This window comes from Mauremys mutica, chromosome 11, assembly GCF_020497125.1.
Source record: "Mauremys mutica isolate MM-2020 ecotype Southern chromosome 11, ASM2049712v1, whole genome shotgun sequence".
Lineage (NCBI taxonomy): Eukaryota > Metazoa > Chordata > Testudines > Geoemydidae > Mauremys > Mauremys mutica.
The window spans coordinates 15,644,059-15,669,574 of record NC_059082.1 but is presented as its reverse complement, the minus strand read 5'-3'; the positions used below and the strand labels follow the sequence as shown (position 1 = coordinate 15,669,574).

At 46.2% G+C, this 25,516-nt stretch overlaps 1 protein-coding gene across 1 annotated transcript; it reads left to right on the top strand.

The window, feature by feature from the left end:
• Positions 1 to 11,144: 11,144 nt before the first annotated feature.
• Positions 11,145 to 14,047, top strand: BCL2A1 (BCL2 related protein A1). The gene is made up of 2 exons (XM_044980704.1): positions 11,145 to 11,589; positions 13,172 to 14,047. Exons 1-2 carry the CDS (start codon positions 11,170 to 11,172, stop codon positions 13,277 to 13,279), a joined length of 528 nt encoding a protein of 175 aa, XP_044836639.1. The 5' UTR covers positions 11,145 to 11,169; the 3' UTR covers positions 13,280 to 14,047.
• Positions 14,048 to 25,516: the final 11,469 nt, after the last annotated feature.

The following is a 25,516-nucleotide window of genomic DNA, read 5'->3' as shown; positions in this document are numbered from 1 at the left end:
CTGAAGCAAATTTCCATTTGCTATAGTTAAAGAATGCCCATTAGTTTGTGTAACTGGTAAGCGAAGCATCAAGCACCAGTTTTGCTTCACTCTTGTTTTATAGGATATCTTTTACTTTTATGAACTTGAGAGTATTTCTGTGTGCTCAATAACACAGTGATGGGTGTAGTATAAATACCTAGACAGATTAGTTAGCTATTTGTATTCACCGTCTCCTGGGTAAAGAGGAGTGCCATCACAGCATGCTCTTTGGAAGAGCAGAAAATCACAATAAACACAAGGATACAAATATATATAGCCAATTTCTTGCTATTATTTGCAGCAATTTATGCATAATCTCTATATGTTGAAAATAATATATCCATAATGGTTGCATAAGCTATTGGGTTCACTGGCCCATCCCCAAAGCATCCTTCTGAAGTAGTTTATGTGAGGCTGATGCAGAGATCATTTCTGCAACACGCAAGGAGCACAGAGGCAAACTGGTGTGGCCTCTCAGGGGGCAGACTACCCCGCATGTGTTTCTTCTGCACAAAACCCAAACCAGATCATGAGTTATTCTGTGGATTTCATCCTGCTTATATAGAGCCTCAATTCTCAGACTATATATGGGTGGAGTGAATTTCACCTCAAATGCTTTGAGACCCTAGGAAGAAAGGGGTTACAGAAATTGAAAGTGCAAAGTAGTTTCACCAGTTTCTGATCTATTGGGTAGATTACAGGTTTTTGAAAAGAGCATGTAAACATTAGAGATTAGCATCTTGATATTTTCATGCAAAGATACATATAGGAAGGCAATAAAATTCTTGAAAACTTTCTGAGTTAGGGTTCATGAATGTAGTTTAATATGCTACATGCTTTATTTTCAACATACCACAATTAGTAAAACCACATTCTAGATTTATTTCTTTAAACATAATTTAAATTTAAAACAGATTTGGATGGGTTAAAGAGTAAGATGTATCTCTAAATAGTACATTTGAATGTTTCTGCTCTTTAATAACTCAGAATAGTTCAAGACAATTTAAAACAAACAGCTCCTGGACTGAAACCCTGATTATAAAATTTTTCCAACAAGCACACTTTAAGAATGAGCTACGAACCTCTATCAATACTGATTTATAATGGAAGTACTGGTATTGATACAGCCCTCTTTATAGTGTTGTGAACAGAAAGGATATTATAGAAGAGTGATGAAGGACTGGATTTGTTAAAAGAATATATTTTCTATCTTCTAAAGGAAGATATTTGATTTCTGAATCACTAGCTGTGTGATGGTGTGTACAAACCCCACTCTGGGGAACAAGGAGCAACTCTGGTCATAAGAGGCTCTGTCCAGCCATGCCGGGGCTTAAAAGGGTGCAGCACAGCTCAGTCTGGGTGGTCAGTGGAAAGGAGAAGACTTTCCTGGTAGCTCCTGCTGGAATATAGCAGGAGCCCCAGGCTGCCCCAAAGCAGACCTCAACTCGGAACTGCAGCCCATTGCAGAAGAGAGTTGAACATCTGCTTGTGAGTTGGGAAGGAACCTCCTGACCCTCTTTCTGGTGGAACATGTTGTGGGCCAATAGCCAGGCCTTCACCATGACTCTGGAGAGGCAGGGATGCAGTAGGAAGTGACCGGGGGAGTAGGCTGGGTGCTACCCTTACGTAGGTTGCACACATGAACTGCCTGCCCCAGGACCCTGGGTTGGAACCCAGTGGAGCATCAGGGCCTTGGTTCCCCTACTGCCAACCCTGGACTTGGATCACTACGGGATGTGGTCTGGTGAGCTGATCCCCCATCACAAGCTGTTACAACTTATATACAAACTTTTAGTATTAAGTAAAATTAAATTTCAAACTCAGTTATGTTTTTAGCATTGGCTATTTAAATCTGTTCTAAAAAAATAGAAATAGTATCTTACGCCCAGTTCAGCAAGATACTCAAGCACGTGCCTTACTTTAAATATGTGAATAGTCCCACTGAAGTCAGTGGCTGGGACTCTTAAAGAAACGTAAGGAAGTTAGGCACTCAAATCCCATTTAAAATTCTTGGGAATTGTGCACCTACTTCCCATTTGTGCCTTTGAAAAATCTCACCCAATGCTTAAAGGTAAGCATGGGGCTTACATGTGGCAGGAGTTATCTATTGACAAATCACCATGTAAAGTACCTTCATGCTCATGCACGCAGCCCGGATCTAATGCATTTCAGACTGCAATAACACACTCTCTCTCCCCTGCTGGCAATATAGTTAGATGTAGACCTGAACCAATGCTATTGATCCACTTGCAAGTGAACTTTGCAAGTGTCCAAATTTCCCTTTTTTTTATAATAGGCCAAACCCAAACTAAAGATCTAAGAATCTTAAAACTTTGAGGTGTTTGAAAAATTTGCTCTTGCTCTTTGCTGCAACATGAGACGTGTCTTATAATGACATTGATTCCTGCAAGCCTTTTCCTTTGCCATGTAGTGCCATGGTGAGATGGGTATTTAGAATACCAAAATGAATTTGGCTGGAGCCTGAGGGTTTTACCAGTGACGCATGAAGTCTTTGTGGAGGATTTGTAGGGCTCTAACAGGGCTTCGGTCGTGCTTCACTGCAAGGGGGGCTTGAAGAGATGTGTATATTGCTTGTTTCACCATTGGTAAGATATAGGGGATCATTCAAACTGGCTCAGTGCTGAGTAAAAATCTGGAAAGGAAGGTGAGGGAGGGCTTGGGACAAAGCCATACATAGAGGAACATTCCGGAACAGTGTCCCCTGGTTACCAACCACACCAAGCTCCATCTCCATCTCCATCTTAATGATGAATGTTGGTTCTGGGACCCAGTATGTTGCCATGCCTCACCTCATGATTATGAGGCTGGGTTTGGAGAAAGATGAGTTGCATTGTGGGTTAGGCTATATACTGTTTAGTGGGAGGTGGCAGGCAATGAGCAGTAGACCCAGCACCAGCCCCGGGCCCTGGCCTCTTTATACCATTCTAGTGGTGGAGAGAGGTTGCAAAGGGGACAGTGCAAAGAGGACCCGCACGAGAATTCTTTTTGTGCAGGGGCTGAACAGGAGCAGCATACATAGCCTTATACTGCCCATCCTTAGTCTTTGGTGTATGGGCATGCTGAGAGCAGATGGATTGTTTCAGAGACAGGAGGGGGAATGGCTAGAGTGCTCAGCACCTGGCAATAGTGGGCTCCACTGAAGCCCAATGGCAGCTGTGCAGAAGCTGTTACAAATTCGAGGAGCCCCTCTATGCTGGGATCCACATTGGCCTGCACATTATCCCAGATAGGGCCGGCTCTAGACCCCAGCGCGGCAAGCACGCACGTGGGGCGGCCCTTTCCCGGGGGGGCGGCAGGCTGGGCCGGCGGACCTGCCGCAGGCATGACTGCGGGAGGTCCACCGGAGCCCCGGGACGACCGGACCTGCCGCAGGCATGACTGCGGAGGGGGCGCTCGTCCCGCGGCTCCAGTGGACCTCCCGCAGGCATGACTGCGGACGGTTCGCTGGTCCCGCGGCTCGGCTGGACCTCCCGCAGGCATGCCTGCGGCAGCTCAAGCAGAGCCGCCGGACCTGCGAACCGTCCGCAGCTGCGGGAGGTCCAGCCGAGCCGCGCGACCAGCGGACCCTCCGCAGTCATGCCCGTGGGAGGTCCGCTGCTCCCGCGGCTCGGGGGCACCTCCCGCGCATGACTGCTTGGGGCGGCCAAAAAGGTAGAGCCACCCCTGATCCCAGAATATGTATGGGGCAAGAGTAGCTTGGTCTCACCCTAGCCCCACCCCTCGGGCTGTGCTATCTGTGCTTCGTCTCCTGAGAGGTGCAGCACAGATTCTGGCCCCTGCCCACAGTCTGGTGAACTGGTTCAATTGTCTTAAGAACTGCTACCCTACTACAGCTATTTCCTCTTCTATTTCTCTGTCACATAAAGATTAGGAGAAGAGAAATGTAAGGAGATGAGCATCCCAAAACTTTGGAACTGAAGTGTTTAAGGTTTCTAGACTGACTGAATACCCTGAGAGATGCAAAAAATAAAAATAAAATAAGAATAAAAAAATCACCTAATCATTTATACTGAGAGGCAGTGGGTGAGCACAAATACCATTGTGTTGCTGTTCCTCACTGTGCATACAAACAGACACAAGACACAGAAACCCTGAACAGATAACTGCTGTGACGTTATTTCCTATACTGCTGGAACATTTCTGTGCATGCAGAAATGCTTGCTGCGGGCAGGTGGCAGCACACCACTGAGCAAACCAAACCGTCTTTTGCTTGACAATAACATAAATTAATCATTTATGCTCTCAGACAGGTTGGTTCTGAAGTATTAATAGTTTTCATTAATTTAGAGGGGGAAGTCACTTAGGACCTTCAAAAGCCCATGGGTCACCTCTGCTCCAAGATCTCTTTCTTGAATGGTAACAGCTAATTTAGACCCCATCATTTTGTTTGTATAGTTGGGATTATGTTTTCCAAATGCATTACTTTGCATTTATCAACATTGAATTTCATCTGCCAGTTTGTTGCCAGTCACCCTGTTTAGTGAGATCCCTTTGTGACTCTCTGCAGTCAGCTTTGGACTTAACTATTTTGAGTAATTTTTTATTGTCTGCAAATTTTGCCACTCCCTTTTCCAGATCACTTATGAATATGCTGAACTGCACAGGTCCCTCTACAGACCCTTGAGGGACCCTGATATTTACCTCTCTCAAATTGTGAAAACTGACCATTTATTCCTACCCTTTGTTTCCTAACTTTTAACCAGTTACTGAGCCATGAGAGGCCCTTCCCTTTTACCCCATGACTGCTTACTCTGCTTAAGAGCCTTTGGGGAGGGACCTTGTCAAAGGCTTTCTGAAAGTTCAGGTTCACTATATGAACTGAATCACCCTTGCCACATGGTTACTGGCCTGCTGTAATTGCCAGGAACTCCTCTGGAGCCATTTTAAAAATAGGCGTTACATTAGCTACCCTACAATCATTTGGTACAGAAGCTGATTTAAATGACAGAATACATACTACAGTTAATAGTTCTGCAATTTCATGAGTTCCTTCGGAACTAATTTATCAGTTGTTTCACAACTTCCTCTACTCACACCTCAATCTGGGAGAGTTCCTCAGATTTGTCATCTAAAACGAATCGCTCAGGTCTGAGGATCCGCCCCACATCCTCTGCAGTGAAGACTGATTCAAAGAATTCATTTAGCTTCCCCGTGGTGGCCTTCTCTTGCTTGAGTGCTCCTTTGGCAGCTCGATTGTTCAGTGGTCCCCTCGACTATTTGGCAGGCTTTCTACTTCTGATGTACTTACATTTTGTTGCTGTTAGTTTTTGTGTCCTTAGCTAGTTGCTCTTCAGATTCTTTCTTGGCCTGCCTTATACAGGATTTTATACTGGATTTGCCAGAGTTTACGCTCCTTTCTATTCTCCTCATTAGGATTTGGCTTCTAAGTTTTGAAGGGTGTCTTTTTGGACAAGTCAGAGGTAGAGGAAGGCATGGTTGTTGGCCCCTACCATTCAGAGACCCTGCTCTTCTCTCCTGCCTCCCAAGCACCCTGTTGACATGGGAGCACCGATATCTGGCACAGCAGCCAGCAGAGCTGTAAACAGGGGAGTTTCAGAGGGAGTTCTCTTGGAGGAGCAGGTTTTTGTATTTTGTGTATTGTAATTTGTAGTTTGTATGTGTGGAGGCTGCTAGGGGCAGTGTGCTGGGAGAGAAGCTGAGCCCGGTTTACGGGGCGGGGCTTGTCTGCTTAGGGGTCCTATAAAAGTAGCCAGCCAGTCAGGCAGCAGCATAGACAGCTGCAGCGGCACAGCAGCCAGCAAACAGAGCTGTAAACAGAGGAGTTTCAGAGGGAGCTTACAGGGGGAGGTTGCAGGGGACACTCAGGCCTGCTCTACACTATGCGTTTAAACTGAATTTAGCAGCATTATACCGATTTAACCCTGCACCTGTCCACACAATGAGGCCCTTTATAGCGATATAAAGAGCTCTTTAAACCGGTTTCTGTACTCCTCCCCGACGAGAGGAGTAGCACTGAAATCGGTATTGCCATGTTGGATTAGGGTTAGTGTGGCCGCAAATCGACAATATTGGCCTCCGGGAGCTATCCCACAGTGCACCATTGTGACCGCTCTGGAAAGCCATCTGAACTCGGATGCACTGGCCAGGTAGACAGGAAAAGCCCCGCAAACTTTTGAATTTCATTTCCTGTTTGCCCAGCGTGCAGCTCTGATCAGCACGGGTGGCGATGCAGTCCCAAATCCAAAAAGAGCTCCAGCATGGACCGTACGGGAGATACTGGAGCTGATCACTGTATGGGAAGAGAAATCTGTTGTATCAGAGCTCCATTATAGAAGACGAAATGACAAAGCATTTGAAAAAATCTCCAGGCTATGATAGACAGAGGCCACAGCAGGGACTCAGCACAGTGCTGCGTGAGAAGCGTAACAGAAAGCCAAAGAATCAAATGGATGCTCATGGAGGGAGGGAGGGAGGGGGGACTGAGGACTCCAGCTATCCCACAGTCCCCGCAGTCTCCGAAAAGCATTTGCATTCTTGGCTGGGCTCCAAATGCCTGAAGGGTCAAAAACATTTTCCCGGCTGTTTCAGGGTATATGTCGTCAATTTACACCCTTCCCCCCCCCCGAAAGAAAAGGGAAAAAAATCGTTTCTCGCCTTTTCTCAATGTCACCCTATGTCTACTGCATGCTGCTGGTAGACGGGGTGCTGGAGAGCTAAACAGCAGCATCCTCTCCCCTCCCCTCCCCGATGGCAGACGGTACAGTACAGAAGGACTGGTATCCGTCCTTGTCATCAGCCCGTGAGTGCTCCTGGCTGGCCTCGGTGAGGTCGGCCGGGGGCGCCTGGGTAAAAATAGGAATGACTCCTGGTCATTCCCAGCAGATGGTACAGAACAGCTGGTAACCATCCTCATCATAGTAACTGGGGGTTGAGCTCCATTAGCCCCCCCACCCCTCGTCATGTCTAAAGAAAAGATTCTGTACTGCCTGGACTATCATAACAGCGGAAGGCTGGTCTCCTCTCCTGCCTGGACTATCATAGCAGCTGGAGGCTTCCTCCCCCTCATTTTATCTCACTAAAAAGTCTGTGTTTCTTATTCCTGCATTCTTTATTACTTCATCACACAAATGGGGCGACACTGCTACGGTAGCCCAGGAGGGTTGGGGGAGGAGGGAAGCAACGGGTGGGGTTGTTGCAGGGGCACCCCCTAGAATGGCATGCAGCTCATCATTTCTGCGGGATCTCTAGGGCTCTGACATGGAGCGGCTGTGCTCTCTGGTTCTCTAATACACTTGCCCCATATTCTAGGCTGGACTGACTCTATTTTTAGACAAAACATAGGAAGGGAATGACCCAGGGAGTCATTCCCATTTTTGCCTATGCGCCCCCGGCCGACCTCAGCGAGGCCAGCCAGGAGCACCCATGATAGCAGCAGACGGTACAGAATGACTGATAACCATCATCTCATCGCCAATTTACAATGGCAGACGGTGCAATATGACTGGTAACCATCTCTGCTATCTTGCAAAGGCAAATGAATGCTGCTGTGTAGCAGTGCAGTACTGCGTCAGTCAGCAGCATCCAATACACATACGGTGACAGTGACAAAAGGCAAAACGGGCTCCATGATTGCCATGCTATGGCGTCTGCCAGGGCAATCCAGGGAAAAAGGGCGCGAAATGATTGTCTGCTGTTGCTTTCACAGAGGAAGGATTGAGTGATGACATTTACTCAGAATTACCCGTGACACTGTTTTTGCATTGGGATCTCAACCCAGAATTCCAATGGGCAGGGGAGACTGCGGGAACTATGGGATAGCTACGGGATAGCTACCCACAGTGCAACGCTCCGGAAATCGACGCTAGCCTCGGACCGTGGATGCACACCGCCAAATTAATGTGCTTAGTGTGGCCGCGTGCACTCGACTTTATACAATCTGTTTTACAAAACCGGTTTATGTAAAATCGGAATAATCCCATAGTGTAGACATACCCTAAGAGACCTAGGCAGAGGAACTGACTGGCTAGTGAAAGGAATGGGTGGTGGTCTGCCAGTGTTCTGGTGCCTGTTGGGGGTTTGTTTTGTTTTGTGTTTCTTGGACTAACAGGTTTTAGGTGGGAAGGCTATGACCGATACAGAGGCAGCAGTGAAAGACACAATGAGGATGACTGGATGTGGAAGCTGCGGCATGTACATGATCCTGGAGGGGGTACCTGAAAAGAGTTTTGTCTGCATGAAGTGCCGCCTGATAGAGCTGATGGAAGAAAAGATCCGAGGACTGGAGATGCAAGTGGAAACTCTGGTTGAGTTTAGAAGGGGGTTCGAGCAGATGATGGAGCAAAGACATGAGGAGGCTGAAGAGATAAGCTCAGACTTGCAGATGGCAGCAGGACCAAAGAATTCTGAGGAGAGACTGCTGGGTGAGGAAAGTGGACGGTGGAAGCATGTGACTAAGAGAACCAGGCAGAGGAAAAGACGGGCCAGTGAAGGAGAAATAGAACTCAGGAACAGGTTTGCAGAGTTGGAAAATGAAGAAGGGGCACAGCAGGTGGTCCCTGAAGGTGAGAGGGCAAGGAAAAAGAGAAGAGCTGCTAGTCCTACAGGAAGAGGGGAGGAGTCAATAGAGACAACACCAAATATGAGCCCCAGGAGGATACAGGAAGGGTTGCGGAGGATTGCAAGGGTGAATAGGAATCAAGAGGACTTGCAGCCAGTGGGTGAAGGGGATAGACTGGAGAATCACACTGTCACCAGGAAAAGGCAGGTCTACGTGATTGGGGACTCCTTACTGAGAAGAATAGACAGGCCTGTAACTAGAGCTGCTCCAGAGAACAGAAGGGTGTGCTGTCTGACAGGTGCTAAGATATGGGATGTGGACCTGAGGCTGAAAAGGATCCTAACGGGAGCGGGAAAGAATCCGTTGATTGTCCTTCATGTGGGAACGAATGATATGGCTAGATTCTCGCTAGAACATATCAAGGGAGACTATGCCAGACTAGGGAAGACGCTTAAGGAAATCGAGGCTCAGGTGATCTTCAGTGGGATTCTGCCGGTTCCTAGAGAAGGGCAACAAAGGTGTGACAAGATTATGGCGATCAACAGATGGCTCAGGCAGTGGTGCTATAAGGAGGGCTTTGGGATGTACGGCCACTGGGAAGCATTTATGGACAGAAGACTGTTCTCTCGGGATGGACTTCATCTGAGTAAGGAGGGAAATAGACTTCTAGGATGGAGGCTCGCCCAACTGATTAAGAGAGCTTTAAACTAGGAATTTGGGGGAGATGGATGGGAGATGTCCAGGTAATCTCCACGCTGGAATTTAACCTTGAGAGGGAAGAAAACAAAGTAAGAGAGGATACAGCCGTGGGCAGAAGAATTGACATAAGGAGGAAGGGTAGTGTAGATACCAGTCTAATAGGTGATGCTGGTGGTAGAATGTCTGTGCCTAACCAGGTAAAGAATGTCAGTGAAGCCAAATGGCAAAAATTAAGATGTCTGTACACTAATGCGAGGAGCCTAGTTAACAAAATGGAGAACTAGAGACATGGTTAAGAAGGATGAATTCAAACTGGAACAAGTTCAGAGAAGGGCTACTAGGATGATCAAAGGAATGGAAAACCTGTCATGAAAGGAGACAGAAAGAGCTTGGCTTGTTTAGCCTAACCAAAAGAAGGCTGAGGGGGGATATGCTTGCTCTTTATAAATATATCAGAGGGATTAATATTAGGGAGGGAGAGGAATTATTTAAGCTTAGTACCAATGTGGACACAAGAACAAATGGGTATAAACTGGACACTAGGAAGTTTAGACTTGAAATTAGATGAAGGTTTCTAACCATTAGAGGAGTGAAGTTCTGGAACAGCCTTCCAAGGGGAGTAGTGGGGGCAAAAGACATATCTGGCTTTAAGACTAAGCTTGATAAGTTTATGGAAGGGATGGTATGATGGGATAGCCTAATTTTGGCAATTAATTTTGGCAATTGATCTTTGATTATCAGCAGGTAAGTATGCCCAGTGGTCTGTGATGGGATGTTAGATGGGATGGGATCTGAGTTACTGCAGAGAATTCTTTCCTGGGTGCTGGCGGGTGAGTCTTGCCCACATGCTCAGGGTTTTACTGATCGCCATATTTGGGGTCGGGAAGGAATTTTCCTCCGGGGCAGATTGGCAGAGGCCCTGGAGGTTTTTCGCCTTCCTCTGCAGCATGGGGCATGGGTCACTTGCTGGAGGATTCTCTGCAGCTTGAGGTCTTCAAACCACAATTTGAAGACTTCAGTAACTCAGACATAGGTTAGGGATTTGTTATAGTAGTGGGTGGGTGAGATTCTGTGGCCTGCTTTGTGCAGGAGGTCAGACTAGATGATCATAATGGTCCCTTCTGACCTTAAAGTCTATGAGTCTATCTCGTTCTCAGCTGCTGCCCAGTCAAAACTCCTGTAATGTGTGTGTGTGTGTGTTCACAGTACAGTAGGCCATATCACTTAATGCTGACTGGATCAATATTCTCTTATACCTGGATTCTCTGAGAGATGGAGGAGTTGTGTAGGGGAAGAACTCTGTCACAGTCACATCATTCCAATTGTCAGAGCCTGATCTTCACTCACATGAAGGCTTTTGTGAGAATAAGGGCAGAGGTATAATCTTATAGAGCTGACACCCCCTTCTTCCATAGGCAAGAGGAAAGATATACCAGATTTGGGTTCCCTCTTTAGTCACCATCTCCATGCAGTCCAGAGTGAAGCATTGGCCACTGCCAGTGGCAGAGTATTTTTCAAGGGTCGCGTGTTCCAATAGTGTGCACTTTTCTTTTAAAAAGCAAAACGAGGCAGATCCTCAATGGGTGTAAATCAGCACAGGCCCGTTGGAGCTACATCAATTTACACCAGGTGAGGATGTGGCCCCTACTAATGTAGTCTTGTAAGGCCTCACTTCCTGAATGAATCGTTTAGAATAAAGGTGGGTTTTTTTTCCTACTCTTTGACCTCAGTCAGAATTTTTCTTTCATTTCTGAACTCATAGCCACCACCCACACATTCATTTAAGGAAAGTTTACAGGAACTTCTGTGATGCAAGTGCCTAGCTTGTAATTATTTAGTTCAGCTCTTACTTTCACGCTCTTAGTTTCACACTGGTCAAAGGCTGTGCTTTGCTCTGAGCCTGCTTCTAAATGGAAAGCTCTGAGTACTGCTATGTTTACTATTTAGTCCAAGATTATCTGAAATACATTCTTCAGGAACCACAGCTTGGACCAGCCCCAAGCAGAGTTGCTCATGTCTTAAGAAATGCTGCATCCTTTCTGCAAAAGGAAAATGAAGAGAGTCTGAAATCATGTTTGGACACACTTGATATTACCTCTGTAGATGCTGCCAAAAGAATTTTCACTCAAGTCATGGATAAAGAATTTGCTGATGGAAACACTAACTGGGGACGAATTTTGACAATATTTATGTTTGGAGGAATTCTTTCTAAGAGGCTTCAAGAACACAGAGTTCAGCTTACAGGAGATAATAAAAAGCAGATTTCTTATTTCATCACAGAGTACATTATAAACACCAAGGCTGAGTGGATAGAGGCAAATGGAGGTTGGGTAAGTTTCAGTGCTGTATTTTATAATCATTTTTCACTGCTGTCTAGATCAGAAGAATTTTCCTTAATAAATTTTTAAAAAAATGTTCTTTTAACTACTGTCAAAAAGAATTGTCAACTTAGCCAGGGCTTTATCATTTGCTTTATTTAAAACTTTTATATCTTGAATTCTTCCTTAAGACTTAAAGCAAATATCTTGCTTCAGATCTAAATTAGAGGAAAATACAAGACCTTTTTAAGGTGCTTGTGACAGTATAAACCACTAAAGTAAGCCCTGAATCATTTTTACAGTACACTTTCCAAACTGAAATTAAAGTGAAAGGACACAATAATAATGCTATGACCAACCTGATCCAAAGCCTTTTGAAGTCAATGGAAAGGCAAATCTTTATAGGTGAAATTCTGTCCACATTGAAGACAATGGGAGTTCTGCCACTGAGCTCCATACAGACAGGTTTTCATCCTCTGTCAATTTAGTTGTACAGTCTGATAATTAAATATAATTGGGGTTAAATCCTTCTTGCCTTATTCATGCACTGAGACTACTTGTGTGAGTAGAAATTGGCTGAGATATTCCTAGAATTTCCCCATGGTTATTTTTCAAATACGAGTAAAGTATTTGACAAACGATAGGTCTCTTTTTCCAGCTTCATATATATGACCATTTAATGAAAGTTCCTGTGCTGATGCAGAGGAAAGTTGTAGGAAATTCCGCTCTTCTGCTTTGCAGGGTTTCATTACGCAAGTTTGATTTTCTGTAGGAGTTTTGGGGAAGTTGATGGTAAATGCCATCAGAGCCTGAGATCCCCTGGTATTTTGTGGGTGTATATATATGCAAATGTCACTTTCTCTTCATATCGCCTCTTTGGGCCCGATTCTTCACCCAGTGCAATTACTCTTGATTTATACCATTGTAGATGAGCCCAGAATCAGACTTATTTTCTCTTTTCTCAGCTGTCCCCTTTTACTACTGTCTTTATCCTTTCCCACACTTTTCTCTAGCTTGCTCTTGCTCTATTTCTGTTGGGCAACAGTTGTAGTGAGTTAGTGGTGCTTCATACATCATGTTTATAGAAGCTCCTTTGCCTGCCTCTTTCAGTCAAACCTGTTTAAGGTCACCATCTATTCCTGACATTTTTTTCTCACAGTATCTGGAATTTTCAAGAAGTACCTCATAACACCAGAAAGAGAAGGTTTAAAGGGGGAATATTTATAAGCATATTAAAACTGAAACACGGACAGTTATGTTACTTGCAGAAATGAGCCCGAACCACAAACTTTAAATCCAACCTAAATAACGAACTTTCCCCAGAAGGGAGTAGGCAGGGAGGGAGCAAATTTGACCATGTTATGACCTGGAGATGAGACAGGCTTTGCATGATTTGCAAATAGTTTCAGCTATTGTTTTTAAAGCCCAGTTCATCTTTTTCCGAGGTAGTTGTCTGTAAACCTGCCTCTATGGGAATAAAGGCTCAACAGCTCTATTGAACTGAAAGCCTCCTGCGATCATGAAACAATGGTGTATTTTTCACAAGCTCATTATTTTAAAGCTATAACCAGACTGTACATATTCTTCTCCATAGGAAAATGGCTTCCTAACTATGTTTGAGGAAAAACGATCATGGCTGTCCTTATTCAACATTAAAGCAAAAATCATGGATGCTTTTTCCTTCTTCAGTCAGTACTATTGACCAGATGGAGATCAGCCTTCCCCATGTAAACTGGATGTTGCCACAAGACACATTGCAGTGGCTTTCTTCAAGCAAGAGGAAAATGAAAAAGCCTTCTAGAATTAAGGACATGTTTTCTTGCTTACATTATATTTTAATTTATATATTTACTAGTAAATGTTTAGGTGCTGGCTTATTTGACAACAGTAAAGACTGGAGTCCTCCTGCTATCGAAGAGGTACAGAACTGACTCCCAATATGCCTCAACCCTGACCTGGAGAGAACACCTCTAGGAGAGACAGAGAGCAGTTCAGTGTCTATCTTCTCTGATGCACCTTCAAAGATGTGCATTGTTTCACCTACAATAATCCAATGGGTTAGGAGCAGTATCAGTTTTAATTCTGAATTTTAAAAATTTTGTGAATTAAATTTCTTACTTTATTGCATTTTGTTGTTTACTTTATCAGCAGTAGACTTCTTAAATAAAGGGGCTAAAACACTCACTCATGAAAGTACATGCAAATTCATGAGATGGATCAAATGATCACTTGGGACCAGCCATTTAAAATGTGTGTATATATTTACTAATCAGTACAATGGCATCTGTGTAATAATTTCTGTTTTTAAAAAGGTTCTTCATATGCACGGTGTTCTTTCCACCTGCAATGACCACTTGATTTATTTGTTTAAAGAGATGCTTTTAAATGGCCAAGTGAAAAAAGTTTATTTGAAATCAATAAATTATTTATATCTTCTATAATTAAAATGTGACCAATAGGTTTTTGGAAAAATATATTAAAATGGAAACATATACTTAGGCTGAAAGTTTATTTTTACCAAGTTTCATCTCTGAAAAAACATTTTTTTCTATTCAGCTGAGTTAGATACACCTGGTAAAGTAAGAGTGGGCATAGGTGCAAATCTAGGCAGTATGGGCCTGATCCAAAGCCCACTGAAGTCAATAAAAAGACTTGTTTACAAGCTAGTCTGTAGTATTTTTGGTGCATTATCTGGCAGCTTGTATATGAGCAGCCTGTTAGATCTTGATGAAATAATATATATGGATCAGATTTGGATGGCAGTACAATACTAGATATTTAGGGGATACACTTAGTGAATGAAGTCCTCTGAAAAGTCACAGGAACACCCTCTAATGGATTTCTTGGCTTCCCTTGTCAAAGGTGGACACATTTGTACTGACTCAAGTCTTACACTTGCTCTCTGACTTCATATAGTGATTGTTAAAGATTTCAACTTATGCTAACTAAAAGACCTTTTCTTTAAGTACTAGGAGCCTAGGATTCGCCCGGAATAGCTAATGAGAGTTGGGACTTGCTGGTCTCCCTTACAGGAATGGAGGGAGTGAACCAGGGTAGGAAACACCAAGTACATGGGTGGGGAACAGTGGCTCTGTGCCATGCCACTTCTTCTCTGAGAGCCCTCTATATAAGCATGGTTCTGTGATGTTGGATGTGCCATAGCAGGAAGGCAAGCAGTTGCTCTTGGAGGGCATGTTCTCTATGTGACGTGGTGGCTTTTTGATAGAAAATACTCAAGTGTTTAAAAAAGGTTACAAGCAGTATTAGCTCCCTCCACAGTTTCTCTTCTCACTTGAAGATGGGATACTGCAGAGCTGCAAGGGAATGGTTACTGACAGTACAGCTCCTGGAGAATGTTAAGGAGGACTCTTTAGAGCACAAAGAGGTGGAAAGCCATCTTCAAAGATAGCCCAAGCTCTAGATAACGTGACATGCCTTCCACGTGGATCCTTGCCATCCCTGGGATGTGCAAATCCAGCTTCATGTGATGAACCTCATGGAGTTTCTGCAGTACATTGTCTCTTCCTACAGGAATCCTGGTCACTAAGTCACTGACCCTGGTCATTCAGTTCACCTTCAGACACAATTCTCAATGTTTATTTTAGTTGTCATTATTATTACTATTGTACAGGCAAACAACTTCAGTAATTCCTAGATCAGCAGCAGGGAATCAAAAATGACCTTACTGCTAATTGTGAACAAAGTGGTTGTAAATTAAGTGTTTAAAGATTTGTAGTTAGCGCTCCTTGTGAACTTCCTCTGTCAACTAAATGACACATTCATTGACATTCTTTGGGTATATTTTGCCCCAATGGAAAAATACAAGTTCATTTTTTGTCTAATAACTTAACTTGTATATTAAATATACAAAACCAGACTTAGCCTTTTATATAGACATAGAATTACAGATAGACCATGTAATGGTTTTAGCACTTGTCTTTCATCTCTAAAACATGGGTTTAAATAAGGGAAGCTAGGATTATCCGCTAAATGATCCATTGGGACTATGGACTATCTTCACCAATAACAAAATCTATAGCTGCTCTGGATTTATGAAAAAGAACAGCTAGTATATCTGGTACCTCTTTTTATTATTTTATTATTCATTCTTTGTACTATCATAGTTTCCAGGAACCTTAGGCCTGGAACAGGACTCCAGTGTGCTAGAAATGACAGACCCTGCCCCAAGGATCTTACAGTCATACAAGACAATAGACAGCAGCTGGATACAGACAGATGGGGAGTTCAGGGAAACAATGAGACAATATTGATCAGCATGAGAGGCAGTAGTTTCAGCACCCCAACAGCCTAACCATTGTCAAGTTTTTGTAGGCCTCATGGCAAGAGCTTTTAAGGAGGGTTTTGAATGAGGATAATGAGTTTGTTTTGCAGGTGTTTACAGGGAACTTTTTCCAAGGCTGAGGGGAAGCATAGGAGAAAGCACAAAGATGCTTGTTTGAAAATTTAACAAGTGGTCAATAGAGGCGGGCATTGTGGGCCAATTGGAGGCAGGAGTCAACCTTTTGATAGTGAATGAAAGCTAATAGGTAGGGTGGAGATAGGTTGTGAAGGGCTTTGAAAGTGAACCTAAGTAGCTAACATTTGATACAATAGAGAAGAAAGTCAGTGAAGGGATGCAGTTACACTGGCATATCTTGATTTCTATGTGGTATCTAAGTATACTTGTATATTTTAATGCTACTGCCTCAATTGTGTAGAACACTACTGACATTGTTTGGTTACTGACATCATGCTATGCACCACCACATCTGCAGTGTATCTATACCACAGCCATTGAAGACATCACTTCAACTGTCAGGCAAAATATTGGAGCAGCAGACAGTGCTCTGTTGCTGGAGGAAAGGGCAGTCAAACGGCAGTGGAACAGCACAGAAGATGAATACATCAGTATAGTGGTCAGGTAGTATAAGGATGTCACTGCAGCACATGATGGCATTGAGACCTACCAGATCACCTAATCCCATTTTCTTACCAATGGAGCATTAATCATTATCGTATTTACTAGTGTTTGGTCAGATATATTAAATGCCCCAAGTGATGAGGCTTATGCCCCTTTCCTTGGGAGACTGTTGCATGGGTTAATACATGTTCCTGACAGGCGTGATGCAAGACAGTGCAGGCTACAGAAACTGCTGAGACATACTGAAAGGGAGGAACCACACTGACAAAAAAAGCCATCGTCCATTTCTGTAACTCACAAAATTCCCCTAGCATTCCAGACACTGTCTCCTACTCTCCACCAGTTGCCATTTAGTCAGTATGAGGATGGGAATCACTTGGTCAATGGCTGTTAAATTATATTAAGTTGTACTCCCCTTTGGATAGCAAAACCATGATGGGGGCGATTTCTTTATGATGTTCTGTCTACACTAGGCAAAAATGATTTGCAATCAAGTGTTGGATGGGACGCCTTTCTACAAATACAACAGTCAACTTCAGACAGCTCTAAATTATGGTTGGGTGGTAACATTAAACCATCTTTGCCACCTGCCTCTGGTCTTGTGCTGAGCACAGCTAAGGCAGGCCAGTGAATCTGGAGCAGTATTTCTAACAGAGTAGCAAGCCCCCCAATACATTAAAAAGTACTTTTCAGGTCTCTTCATACATCAGACAGAAGCAACACATCTTCCAAAGTATTTTTGACAGTCACTTTCAATTGGTTGATTTTAGTAGTAGATGCTAAAGTCTGAATCATTAAAAAAACCCTCACAGTAGTGAATCTCCAGGCATTCTAAAATCAGAAGTCAAATAATGAGACTGGCTTACAAATCACAAGACTTTAATTAGTTGCCTGGCTTCTGATTCTTTAGGGTGCACTTAGATCACATTTTCGAACTGTTCTTTGGAACCATGAGGATTAGAAGTTTCTGAAAGCAGAGACTGTTAGTCAGCACTTGACTCCAAAAGCTACAGGTTTAAGAACATCAACCTCTGCACCACTGGTGATAAAACCAGAAGAGCTGCCAAGGCTGATTTCAAGCTTACAAGGATTTGCAGTCAGAATGAGTGGGTCAGGGTCTCATGGGTGGCCAGAATCGCAGAATCATAGGACTGGAAGGGACCTCGAGAGGTCATCTGGTCCAGTGGTTCTCAAACTTGGGCTGCCGCTTGTTCAGGGAAAGTCCCTGGCGGGCCAGGCCAGTTTGTTTACCTGCTGCATCTGCAGGTTTGGCCAATTGTGGCTGCCACTGGCCGCGGTTCGCCGCTCCAGGCCAATGGGGGCTGCAGGAAGGGCGGCCAACACGTCCCTCAGCCCACGCCGCTTCCTGCAGCCCCCATTGCCTGGAGTGGCAAACCGTGGCCAGTGGGAGCCACGATCAGCCAAACCTGCGGATGCGGCAGGTAAACAATCTGGCCCAGCCCGCCAGGGACTTTCCCTGAACTTTCTCCAAGTTTGAGAACCACTGATCTAGTCCAGTCCCCTGCACTCATGGCAGGACTAAGTATTATCTAGACCAGGGTGGGCAAACTTTTTGGCCTGAGGGCCACACTGGGGTTCCAAAACTGTATGGAGGGCTAGGTAGGGAAGGCTGTGCCTCCCCAAATAACCTGGCCCCTCCCCCTGACTGCCCCCCTCAGAACCCCCGACCCATCCAACCCCTCCTGCTTCTTGTCCCCTGACTGCCCACTCTTGGGACCCCCGCCCATAACCGACCCCCCGGGACCCCACCCCCTATCCAACCGACCCTGGTCCCTGTCCCCTGACTGCCCCAACCCCTATCCACATCCCCGCCCCCTGACAGGCCCACCAGGACTCCCATGCCTATCCAACTGCCCCCTGCTCCCTGTCCCGACTGCCCCCCGGGGACCCCCTGCCCCTTATCCCACCCCTCCGCTCCCCACCGGCTTACCATGCCACTCAAAGCACAGGACTGGCAGCTGTGCTGCCTGGCCAGAGCCAGCCACGCCACCGCGCAGTCTAAAGCACCAGAGCAGATTGGCAGCTCTCACAGCCTTGCTGCCCAGAGCGCTGGTGGCATGGCAAGCTGAGGCTGCGGGGGAGGAGGGACAGCAGGGGAGAGGCCAGGGGCTAGCCTCCCTGGCCAGGAGCTCAAGGGCCAGACAGGGCGGTCCCATGGCCCGGATGTGGCCTGCGGGCTGTAGTTTGCCCACCTCTGGTCTAGCTCCATCTATGAACTAAATAACACAATAGAAAACAGAACATATGACCTTACTACTTGAAACACTGGTCTCTACCATTTCAGCTACAGAAGAATCTCTGGTACAGTGAACTAATAGGACTTATAGAGCATCCTGTTTGTAGGCCTGTTTCTAGGGTCAGCCAGCTACAAAAACTTGGGCAAGTCTCAAATTCCAGCCACTCACTGAAATGTTAAATGGGGCATAAGCAGACCTGCCTGGAGGCATTACACAACATTTTTCATTTTTCTCCTCCCACATCTCAGGCAGACTCATTGAGCTAGTCAGGCACAAGACTTATAAGGATTCTGCAGAGAAACTATAATGCAGGTTCCCTTGTTCTATGTGTGGGGCTGCCTCAAGTGTAAATTGGGTGGTCTTGTGCCAGTGCCTGTGTGTACTTGTCACCACTGTCCTCTATGTTATGTTCATGACATACACTCAGAGAGGTTAGATAAAAACATAAAGTACTCTTGCTGGAAGGTTGCAACGTAACACAACTTTATTTCTTAGAATTCAGAAGAATAACACACACACACAAAAGAGACAAAGCAGGCTACTCCCTAAAAGAGAGGCACAACTCACCACACCTTACTCTGAGGTATCTTCAGACTGACTGCTGCTAGGCCCAGAGCCTAACCTGCAAGCAAGGTCAGGGGAAAAACCCCATTATGTAAAGGGACAGCCTACGATTGTAACACAGTTTTCAAAACACCACACACTACAGGATAGAATGTCAGGTGATTCAAGTTTCTGTGAAATATATAATCCTCTGTTGCCTTATCTGCAAATGTGCTAAAAGCCATATAATTACTGATGGCAAACAACGATTCTTCTTTAGTTCAATATTCCCATGCAGCACAGAACAGCATCAGAGATACACAGTGGAGATTGGAGTGAAGACTTTCACCCTAGCATGTATTTAGTTGTGGTTTCCCCATATAAAAGAGAAAACAAGGCTGACACTATCATTTGAGCAAATCCCTTTAAATGTCTGTGTCATTCAAACAATGGTATGCCGAACTCCCAAGTTACTTCAAGTCAAACAATTCCATATTCTGTAACAGTTCACAGATCTGCTGAGGAGTTAGCTAATTGTATGCAAAATGCTAGGAAGGACTGAAGGCTTTCCAAGGACTGTGGCAATTCTGTGACATTTTTTGTGCCCTTCAAAAGCCAATCCTTGCAAAATAAGCCCATTTCCCCTAAATTACCTCGCATACAATAGCAGATATTGTACAAAAGTAATGTCCCCACTACTTTCCCATCTGATGGGGGGAGGGATAGCTCAGTGGTTTGAGCATTGGCCCACTAAACCCAGGGTTTTGAATTCAATCCTTGAGGAGGCCACTTAGGGATCTGGGACAAAAAATTGGTCCTGCTAGTGAAGGCAGGGGGCTGGACTTGATGACCTTTCAAGGTCCCTTCCAGTTCTAGGAGAGTGGTATATCTCCAATTTTTTACCTTTAAGTAATATTTATTTGTTTTATTTTATTTTATTTTTGTGTGTGCTGAGATGAGTCAGAAAGAAGAGAAACCTTTCATCCCTTTAGGAAAGTGTCAGTATCAGCTTCTGCCATTCGTTCTGCAATCGATCAGCTCCTGGAAATTGGGGGGCAGGCGGGTTCAGGAGGGTTGACATTTTGCTGTTCAATAGTGACACCTGCTGACTGCTCAGGAACACCTTAATGGAGGTCTCAGAAAACACAGTTCAGCCCTAGTGGCTGGCAGACAGATATGGTGATGTGAGTTGTGTCTACAGAGGTGGGGTGGGGTGGGGTGGGGGAGTTGAATAATGAGCATACTAAGTGCTTGATAAGAGCACAGAGCTGACCTGAGCAAAGCCCCTGCAATCAGTGCTGTATCTGTTTGCAACTCTGCATGCGCTGCATGTGTAAACCATATTGCGTTGCTCCTCTAGACATTAGGGACCATAGCTGGAGGCTCTTACTCAGGCAAATCTCCCAGGACTGAGTAAGGACTTCAGGATTTGGCCCTGTGCAGAATGTACTATCACAAAGATAGCGGCTGGGAATTCAAACTTCTACAGAAAAACAAATGGTGAGACAGTGCACCTCAGCGTCCACTGTAAACTGCTCTCGGTTGTTCAGAACTCACCCAGAATCGTTCCTATTACTGCCAGAACTTCCTCTTCCTCTCGCCTACTGCTGCCACAACTTCTGTCACTGGGGCCAGAGGGGGATTGTTCAAATGTTCAGCAGCTCTCTACTCCTCCCACCCCCCTGCAGCTGCTTCTCTCACTGGAGCCAGGCTGCTGTTGAATGGCTCTCCAGTCTCTCAATCCACCTCAAGCCTGTCTTCCCTCTGGGGATGGGGAGATTTCCTGCAGCAGTTCTCTCTTGGGCAGTCTGTCCCTTCCCTTCAGACTCTTTTTGCCCAAAAGAGCATTAATGGCCTTCCTTTATCTGTTCCCTTGAGCACTAAAATGGAGCCCCAACAGGAAGGACAGCAGGTCATGACTCCCACTGAGGCCCCTCTTGCAGCCTGCCACAGAAAAGGCTGAGGAGGGAGGGGGAAAGGGAGGGGAGACAAAAGCTGGGAATTGCCGACAGAGGGTGGATCACATGATGATTACCTGTTCTGTTCATTCCCTCTGGGGCACCTGGCATTGGCCACTGTCGGAAGACAGGACTGGGCTAGATGGACCTTTGGTCAGTCCCAGTATGGCCGTTCTTATGAGACTATCACGGGTCAGAATGAGAGTTGGTGATGAAAGACTTCCTGGCAGCACATGTCTTACAGTGAATCTGGTGAATTTGCATCTCAGATTTACTTGTGTTTCAATGTGTCAAGCAATTGTCTTTTTATTATTAGTAATTGATGGTTTTCTGTTTCTTATTTGAGGAATCTCTAGTCACCAGGTTTTCAGTTATTTTGGGAGGAAAATATACACATTTTTTAGACTAAAAAACCCCCAAACCTACTTTTTTTTTGCACACGCTTTTTAAAGTAAAACTTGAGTTGATGGCAGTAGATTTACACAGTGAGCAGAATTTGGCCTAAAGTTCAAGCGTGGAGTCTAATTTTCCTTGATTTTAAGTATCTAAATGTCAATGTGGCTGTTTCCACAAGAGTCAGCAAAGCCTTGTTGAATCTTGATAGACAGTAATTTGCATGAGCATAAATGCACATTTATGTTTAATGAGTGGTAGCCGTGTTAGTCTGTATCGGCAAAAACGAGGAGTCCTTGTGGCACATTAGAGACTAACAAATTTATTTGGGCATAAGCTTTTGTGGGCTAGAACCCACTTCATCAGATACATGAAGTGAAAAATACAGGAGCAGGTATAAATACATGAAAGGATGGGGGTTGCTTTACCAAGTGTGAGGTCAGTCTAACGGGATAAATCAATTCACAGCAGGATACCAAGGAAGGAAAAATAACTTTTGAAGTAGTAAGAGAGTGGCCTATTACAGACAGTTGGCAAGAAGGTGTGAGTAACAGTAGGGAGAAATTAGCATAGAGGAAATTAAATTTGGGTTTTGTAATGACCCAATCACTCCCTGTCTTTATTCAGGCCTAATCTAATGGTATCCAGTTTGCAAATTAATTCCAGTTCTGCAGCTTCACATTGGAGTCTGTTTTTGAAGTTTTTGTTGTTGAAGAATTGCAACATTTAGATCTATTATTGAGTGACCAGAGAGACTGAAGTGTTCTCCTGCTGGTTTTTGAATGTTATGATTCCTGATGTCAGATTTGCATCCATTTATTCTTTTGCGTAGAGACTGTCCAGTTTGGCCAATGTACACTACAGAGGAGCATTGCTGGCACACGATGGCATACATCACATTGGTAGACGTGCAGGTGAAAGAGCCCCGGATGGTGTGGCTGATGCGGTTAGGTCCTATGATGGTGTTCCTTGAATAGATATGTGGACAGAGTTGGCACCGAGGTTTGTAGCAGGGTTTGGTTCCTGGGTTGGTGTTTTTGTTGTGCGGTGTGTAGTTGCTGGTGAGTATTTGCTTCAGGTTGGGGGGCTGTCTGTAGGTGAGGACTGGCCTGTCTCCCAAGGTCTGTGAGAGTGAAGGATCATTCTTCAGGATAGGTTGTAGATCCTTGATGATGCGCTGGAGAGGTTTTAGTTGGGGACTGTAGGTGACGGCTAGTGGTGTTCTGTTACTTTCTTTGTTGGGCCTGTCTTGTAGTAGGTGACTTCGCGGTACCCTTCTGTCTCTGTCACTCTGTTTCTTCACTTCACCAGGTAGTCTGCAATTTTAATAATGCTTGATAGAGATTCTGTAGGTGTTTGTCTCCGTCCGAGGGATCAGAGCAAATGCGGTTGTATCTTAGAGCTTGGCTGTAGACAATGGATCATGTGATGTGGTCTGGATGGAAGCTGGAGGCATGTAGGTAAGTATAGCAGTCAGTAGGTTTCAGTATAAGGTGATGTTTATGTGACCATCTCTTATTAGCACTGTAGTGTCTAGGAAGTGGACCTCTTGTGTGGACTGGTCCAGGCTGAGGTTGATGGTAGGGTGGAAATCATTGAAATCTTGGTGAAATTCCTCAAGGGCCTCCTTCCCATGGGTCCAGATGATGAAGATGCCATCAATGTAGCGCAAGTAGAGTATGGGCATAAGGGGACGAGAGCTGAGGAAGCGTTGTTCTAAGTCAAGCATAAAAATGTTGGCATACTGAGGGGCCATGTGGGTACCCATAGCAGTCCCGCTGACTTGAAGGTATAAATTGTCCCCAAATCTGAAACAGTTGAGGGTGAGGACAAAGTCACAAAGTTCAGCCACCAGGTTTGCCGTGATGGTATTGGGGATGCTATTCCCGATGGCTTGTAGTCCATCTTTGTGTAGCATGTTGGTGTAGAGCAGTGTTTCCCAAACTTGGGATGCCGCTTGTGTAGGGAAAGCCCCTAGTGGGCCTGGCCGGTTTGTTTACCTGCCGCGTCCGCAGGTTCGGCCGATTGTGGCTCCCAGTGGCCGCAGTTTGCTGCTCCAGGCTAATGGGAGCTGCTGGAAATGGCGCGGGCCAACCACTCCCCCAGGATCCCACACCTATCCAACCTCCCCTGTTTCCTGTCCCCTGACTGGCCCCGAGACCTCCTGCCCCTTATGCAACTCCCCTGCTCCCTGCCCCCTTACCATGCCACTCAGAGCACCAGGACTGGCAGCCATGCCGCCCGGCCGGAGCCAGCAACGCCACCACGCAGTCTAGAGCACCGGGGCAGGCCAGTGGCTCTCATAGCTGTGCTACCTGCTGCCCAGGCGAGCTGAGGGTGTGGGGGGACAGCAGGGGAGGGGCCGGGGCCTAGCCTCCCCAGCTGAGAGCTCAAGGGCTGGGCAGGATGGTCGCTGGCCCGTGGGCCACAGTTTGTCCACCTCTGATCTAGACCATCCCTGACAGGTGTTTGTCTAACCTGCTCTTAAAAATCTCCAGTGATGGAGATTCCACAACCTCCTGAGGCAATTTATTACAGTTCTTAACCACCCTGACAGTTAGGAAGTTTTTTCCTAATGTCCAACCTCAACTGCCCTTGCTGCAATTTCAGCCCATTGCTTCTTGTCCTATCCTCAGAGGTTAAGGAGAACAATTTTTCTCTTTTTTATTTGTAATAACCTTTCAAGTACTTTAAAACTGTTTTCATCACCCCTCCCTGTCTTCTCTTCTCCAGACTAAACAAACCAATTTTTTTCAATTTTCCCTCATAGGTCATGTTTTCTAGACCTTTAATCATTTTTGTTCCAGAAGAGTGCTGTGCAAGAGCTTCCGTGTTTTAAAGACGGTAATACACGTTAAAAACAGCTAGGAAGAGTTTACATTACAAAACCACATTGGACCCATGTATCGCCTTGCCATTAGGTCCCTGTCCTGCAAACACTTCCAGGGGCTTAACCCTCAGCATATGAGCAGCCTCAGAGCACTGTGGGCAGCGGGAACCTGGGTGCCGGGCCCCTGGAGTCAGAAACCCCCTGGGCAGCAGGAGTGTGGGCACTGGGGATCCCCCTGGCACAGGGAACCTACCGGAATCCCCCTGGGCAGCGGAGGCCTGGGCGCTGGGGATCCCCCTGGGCATGAGGAACCAGAAACCAATCGGGCAGTGGGGTCTGCGGACGCTGGGGATCTCCCTGGGCATGGGGAACCAGAAACCAATCGGGCAGCAGGGAGCTCGGCGCTGTGGATCCCCCTGGGCAGTGGGGGCCTGCGGACGCTGTGGACCCCCCTGGGCACAGGGAACCAGAACCAATCGGGCAGTGGGGGCCTGCGGACGCTGTGGACCCCCTTGGGCACGGGGAACCAGAAACCAATCGGGCAGCGGGGGGCTCGGCACTGTGGATCCCCCTGGGCAGTGGGGGTCTGCGGGCGCTGTGGACCCCCCTGGGCACAGGGAACCAGAACCAATCGGGCAGCGGGGGCCTGCGGACGCTGTGGATCCCCCTGAGCAGCGGGGGGCTCGGCGCTGTGGACCCCCCTGCGCACGGGGAACCAGAACCAATCGGGCAGCGGGGGGCTCGGCCCTGTGGATCCCCCTGGGCAGTGGGGGCCTGCGGGCGCTGTGGACCCCCCTGGGCACGGGGAACCAGAACCAATCGGGCAGCGGGGGGCTCGGCCCTGTGGATCCCCCTGGGCAGTGGGGGTCTGCGGGCGCTATGGACCCCCCTGGGCACGGGGAACCAGAACCAATCGGGCAGCGGGGGCCTGCGGACGCTGTGGATCCCCCTGGGCAGCGGGGGGCTCGGCGCTGGGGATCCCCCTGGGCACGGGGAACCAGAACCAATCGGGCAGCGGGGACCTGGGCCGCGGCGC

Bases quoted from the DNA above. Each gene is read 5' to 3' on its own strand.
- BCL2A1 (XM_044980704.1), top strand. From the start codon at position 11,170: ATGGAAAGCTCTGAGTACTGCTATGTTTACTATTTAGTCCAAGATTAT. The intron at 11,590-13,171 runs GTAAGTTTCAGT...TCTTCTCCATAG, and splicing joins TAGAGGCAAATGGAGGTTGG to GAAAATGGCTTCCTAACTAT.